At 35.5% G+C, this 6,000-nt stretch overlaps 1 protein-coding gene across 1 annotated transcript; it reads right to left on the bottom strand.

The window, feature by feature from the left end:
* Window positions 1-3,622: 3,622 nt before the first annotated feature.
* LOC143449484 (spermatogenesis-associated serine-rich protein 1-like) lies at window positions 3,623-5,622 on the bottom strand. The gene is made up of 5 exons (XM_076949699.1): window positions 4,923-5,622; window positions 4,705-4,825; window positions 4,062-4,463; window positions 3,888-3,938; window positions 3,623-3,777 (listed from the first exon to the last, which is right to left on the bottom strand). Exons 1-5 carry the CDS (start codon window positions 4,954-4,956, stop codon window positions 3,654-3,656), a joined length of 732 nt encoding a protein of 243 aa, XP_076805814.1. The 5' UTR covers window positions 4,957-5,622; the 3' UTR covers window positions 3,623-3,653.
* Between the last annotated feature and the right edge of the window lie 378 nt (window positions 5,623-6,000).

Raw genomic sequence — 6,000 nt, 5'->3', positions numbered from 1 at the left:
AGACCACGATTCTGAAGCCACTGAAAACTGGATAACATCTGTGTGGCCAAAAATACAAGATGGTTATTCTGCCTCAGAAATTTACAACTGTGATGAGACAGGGCTTTACTTTGGTGCACTACCACAGGGAAACTTTTGCTTTAAAAATGAAATACTCTCGGGCAGCAAGCAGTCAAAAGAACGCCTTACAGTCTTACTGCAAGTATGGACGGTTCAGACAAGCTACGGTCGTTTGTCATAGGAAAATCCGCAAATCCACGCTGAATTAGGGGAATAAAGAAACTCCCGGCAACTTACAAATCTAATGGCAATTCCTGGATGACTGCAACACTCTTTCAAGAATGGTTGGAATGCTTTGACGCTCGCATGACAAAAAAAGTGTGTTGGTTAACATTACATTACATTACACATTAAGCGAAAACGCAAAAATCGTCCATTTTCAACCGTCCATGGACGATCCGCGGATTGCGTTGTGTCCAGCTTTTACCCGGTGCCAAATTTGAATCCTATGCACTGAACTTGCATAATATGACATCTAGGCATGTGGTTAGCATAGCATGGACGTAAAATGCATACCGCAAATTTTGCTTGAAATACTAAGTAAAGTTTAAAATAACCAACTAGAAGTAAATACAAACTAAATTAGGCTTACTACTATCACAGGCACCGCAGATAGCCTACCACACCAGCATACGAACTCTTATAGGCGTATATATACGCATGATTCAATGAGTCAAGAGATTTCACTGCAGTTGCCATCTTTGTGACACAAGTTTCTGCGTCAGAAAAAATAACATAAAAGTCGATTTCATGTAGGGTATTTTCCTTATCCATATAACCGTCTACCATTAAGAAATTGTTGCGTGAATTAATTATTTACTTAAGGTGAAATATAAAGGCCTATAGGTTAGGCTAGTTATTGCAGATTAAATCCAAAAACAGGGGTTGTGTCTGAAGCATTCACAAGCAAATAAGCCGGTCGGAATTTGCACAAAGTCAAAGACAAGCTCAATAAGCGGCAGAATGAGACTGAATTTTTTTATTTTACACTCAAGCTAAGCTAACTTATAATAAGCGGCAGAATATTGATGAAATGGTCCTTGACTTCACTGCTTGTGACTGTTTGTGATTTTTGGCGCTAAATCAATGCCACAAGATGTCATTAAAGTATGCTAAAAGCATAGAAAACTAACTTTGCTACCAGTTGATTTCTGCATTATTACTGTTCTGTGACATACGATTTGCAAACGCTAAAAATGCATCATGGTCAAAGTAAACAGCAAAAATTAACTTCCAGTACAGTCGTAAAAAGCTAAGACAACTAGTAATTTGGTCAAAAATCTGAGATATAGAAATAGGCCGCTGCAAGTCCAACCAAACACCGACTAATTCACCCAGTGCTGTCCTACGGTTGGCTCCAAAATTAAAACAAAACTACTGTATAAAATCGGGCTTTATGTGTTCTGCGACTGCAAGACTATCGTTGAAACCATATTGCATATGTTTAAACAACAAAACATTTGTCTTCACAAGCTGGCACGGCATTTTTACTATAATTGGTCAAATTTAGCATGACCATTGCGGGTTGCTAACCGATATTGGTTGTGGTCGTCCTGAATCGGGAATCTCTTATAAACATATTCTTTGGACAAAATTGACTTAAGACATTGCTTTTTTCTTTTATTGTGTATTGTAATATGTTATTGTAGCATAGTTATCGTAATCACTAGTGTGTATATGCCATAGTCGATGTATCCAGTATTTATCACAAATACTGTACAGTAGTTTAAGGGAATGAAAGGGTTGAAGGAAATACTTTTAATTGATTCGTACTGTCTATCTTCTAGTGCCCTTGTGTGCTTTAATATTGTGCCCTCTCTTGGCCACAGAAACAGGATTCCGACCCCTAGGATGGAGTTTCTTTTGTGCGGTTTTCTTTAAACATCCATTTGTTGTGCACTTAATATATTTGTGATAATATTATGAATTAATGTAATATAAGATTGTGTACGACATAGAATTCTCATCTATCGAATCAGCAAAGCATAACACTGCGTGACGTAATCGATTGCTTCCCGGTTATTGTGCGTGCAGTACGAGTTATCATTATCACTTATCAGTCTCTTCTTGGTATTACGTTCAACGCCGCAACATGTCTTTATGCTGTTGCTGTGACAATGTTTTATCTTGATGTATTCGTTCAAAGAAGCTTCAATATAATCAGAATATACAGTTGTCAAGGTGTACAATTAATTCTAAGATTAAGAAAAGCAGAACAACGACCCTGAGACTCATTTACTTCGAGCGCAATAAACATTTCAACCGACAAACGTTGTAGTGATTTGGTCGCCCTTACAGGATAAGGTACGACATACAACCATTTCATTACATATTCATTGTCATTTTAATCTAAACATGTTACTTTATATATTTATTTCGGCTATAAATTAGGCCTACCATATTTTCATCGCCCAAAAAGAGGACAATTTTTCCAGCATGTACAATGCAAATAGAATTTTACGTTTAAAGAATTTATCACATGTTTTTGGATAACTATACGCATATGCACTAGTAATGCATTCAGCTTCAAAATCATTACGTCCTTTTCTCAAAGAAGGATACTTCTGCCACAGTTCATCAGATAACACAGTATTCCTCTTTGGCGTTATTGCTTAGCTTTGTTTATCTTTTATGGTTTTCTAAATCAAAAGAAGGATAAGAAAAATTATTAGACCTCATGCTGTCACCGAAAAGTCACTTGACTTAGGCCTCATGCCGAAAAGTCACATACAAATATAATTGTGTGGAAAATATAAGCAAGAGAACGCAAAAAGCAAAAAAGAGGACATTTAGACATGTTTCAGTATCCTCGGAGGACAATTTATTTTTCTTTAGAAAAGTGGACAAATCCTCCTAAAAGAGGATTGGTATGGTAGCTTTCCTATAAATATACGTTTTTTAATATTAGGGAACATATCCTCTACATCTTCCAACAGTGTAATTGTTTCATTGTTTGTGATATTTTGGCCTTAAATTCGTTAAACTTAGGAAATATTTTGTGCATTTGGTGGCCATGCTAACCTACCATCTTATATCACAATTGTATTTATGCTATCTTGCATGTTTCAAGCCCTACTACACCGCTGGAAGACAGTGACACAGAACGTGCGCTTCCTCTTTTCTTCTACAGTATATAGTATATACAATCAAGGTACTTTGTCCTAATTACTCGCAATTTTTCGCTTTCGCCGTGTAAAACCTTTACGGCCAGTTAAACAGTCCGGTGTCCACAATCCGTTGACTACGACCTCTGCGTTATACTCAACTAACATCCTAAAGCTTTGCCGGTTAAGTATCTGCAACATTAGTAACGCAGGAAACACGTAAACATAAAGGTGGTGTAGAATATGCTTGAAGGTATAAATTTAGCACAGTTAACATTTTGTGTCTTTTCGAGTTCAAAAAATGCCGAAACGTTTGTCTTTCTTTATACTGTAGTACACTTCTTTTCAGAAATAGTTGTTGAAAGGTTTTATAACAAGCTATCAAAGACTAATTATTGTTGGTGTAAATAAAACATACCACTGTAATTATCTAAGTCAATGGTAAATAATCCACAAAGTGAAGGATTTTAATTTATTGGAAAAAGTTAACTAAGCCCGTGTCTCCGGAACAGGTACCCTGAGTGGTGTAGCAGGCCTCCAATTGTCCAATTCTTTAACAGAATTCACGTCAACAAGATGCTGACGCTCAGCTTCTTTTATAGTGTAAGGTTTTCTAAAAAAAATTACCGTTAAGTCGTAAAATTTTAAAAAGTATGAAACATAAGACATTCGCCTAGAAACAAATTTTCAGATCATGAAAGTAATTTTATAAAATATACATACGTTCTTGCTTTTGCGATTACCACTGGGTCCATAACTGGTTTTAATAAACACCTGTTAAATAACAGCTAATTAATTATACGTTAAAACATTAAACTAATCAAATACATACAACAATATTTTTGTACCATATTTTTTTAGTTGCTATAATTAATGCATTAGATATTAAAAATTTACCCAAAGTTAACCATGGGTCTAGTGGATCCATGTTTATGAAAGTTTATTGAATATTCCACAGCCTGATATGGTTTGTCACCAGGTGATGCTTCTAAAATACCATTTCTTGGATCTGGAACTTTGCTATGATTTCCAAAACGCATAGAGTCTGTGATTTCAAATCTTGAAACTTGTGATGCTTTGTGTACGTCGTGGAATTTAGTCACTTTTCCTTTTCCAAAGACCAAAGGCATCCCATGGGGTGGATAAAATGTGTACTCCTTCTTGGAAGACCGGTTTTGATGGGCAGGAAAATGACGTATTGATTTCATTGGTGGTTGAAACATGTTATCTTTTGGCTTCCCTTTCGCAGGCTTGGGCGATGGTAGCCATCTCAACCTCGAACTCCAGTCTGGACCACATCTGGAATATTATTTATCTCTGTATATAGTGAAAATGATAAACTCTAAGATCTTTCTTTAGTGTGAAAAAGGCATGCATTCATATGACCATAAACGTATAAAATGGATGTATGAAATTCACATTTATAAGGCATATGACATATGGTGGCAAAATCAAAAATAGTTATTAACATTTTAAAAATAACCTTAGCATAATATTAATGTAATATAATTACTAGCTATTTAAGCTTGCAAAAACATACTGGGTGTATGCGACATCAATGTGTTCCGTATGAGGTTTATAAACTTTCTCCTTTCCATAACCATGAGGAATATAAAGTCTTCCTCTTCCTTTTGCAGACTTGGCAATCCCATCTCCATTCCCTGCCACAAAAGCCAAAAAAATAGTCAAACTACTTTGACATAATTTTGCATAAGTTGCTTTAAAAAAGAATTAAAGATATCAGACTTTTGAACGCACCTTTAGTACTTTTAATTGTTGCATTTTTTTCCATTAATAATAGCTTGTGCAAGTAGGCCTATATACTAGCCTAAAACTCAAATAAACAAAAATATTTCTGTCAAAAAGTAAAAAGTGACAAAAAAAGGTGAACAAATAATCAACATAGTTATATTTTTAGAAATGATAACGACCTACTGGTATCTTACTAAATAAACTTGTGGCTAACACCAGCAATAAAAGGCTTGTGATGTGCAGCTGAGGGTGATGACAAACTCATTTTAATAAATACTATTTGTTGTTACATCCGCCTGCACATTTTAGAGCACAGCCAAACCTTGTCTTAAGTTAACTGTGATTCTAATTTAGAGAAGTGGGCATCATCCACACATGTGACGAATATAATCTGCACATTTTTGGAAAAAATCTGAGCTCCTTAATTTACAAATATTCCAGCCGGGTTATAATCTTAACAAGGTTGTACAATAAACTTTTAAAAAGCGAGCCAAAACTGCAGACAAAAATTACTCTGTACCGAGGCTGCTGGACACCAACCTTGAAACTGCACCTACGGTTAGTGGTTACCATTTTTATACAGTTAAACTCAGAGCCTATATCTGTATATATTCTCGAAGGCTCGCCACAATCTGTCGGTTGATCAGTTCCGTACCGTAAACCACTTACAAATTATGCAGTAGGCCTAGATGAAAATATTTTCAGATTGTGTTTAAATATTTTCAAACTACCATTCATGAGAAAGCCTTCTTAGTTCTGCGGACACTACGATATGCTCGCAAAACAAGACCAAACAGATGAGATGAGACAAAACAAGATCGTAACCTCTTCAGTGCAAATTCTACCGCTTGTGTCGTTGTTATGGTTTCAAAGTTCTACGTCATCAACATAATTTTAAACTAAAATAGTTTGCACTGCCAAACATAAGCAGCCAGTTTTCATCGAACCAGTAACGTTGCAAACATCACCCTGTAAAAAACATTGTTGTAAAAAAATACAAAACTTTGTAGTATTTTGATAACACAAAAAATCCATTGTGACAACTGCTATTGATGACGAAGATGCGAAATGATTTCTATGATTT

This window comes from Clavelina lepadiformis, chromosome 3 (genome assembly GCF_947623445.1).
Source record: "Clavelina lepadiformis chromosome 3, kaClaLepa1.1, whole genome shotgun sequence".
NCBI classification, from domain to species: domain Eukaryota; kingdom Metazoa; phylum Chordata; class Ascidiacea; order Aplousobranchia; family Clavelinidae; genus Clavelina; species Clavelina lepadiformis.
Note: the sequence above shows the minus strand (reverse complement) of the source record. Positions and strands in the feature narration are given on the sequence as shown.

Bases quoted from the DNA above. Each gene is read 5' to 3' on its own strand.
- LOC143449484 (XM_076949699.1), bottom strand. From the start codon at position 4,956: ATGGAAAAAAATGCAACAATTAAAAGTACTAAAG. The intron at 4,464-4,704 runs GTATGTTTTTGC...ATAATATTCCAG, and splicing joins ATTGATGTCGCATACACCCA to ATGTGGTCCAGACTGGAGTT. The intron at 3,939-4,061 runs GTAAATTTTTAA...GTTATTTAACAG, and splicing joins AGACCCATGGTTAACTTTGG to GTGTTTATTAAAACCAGTTA.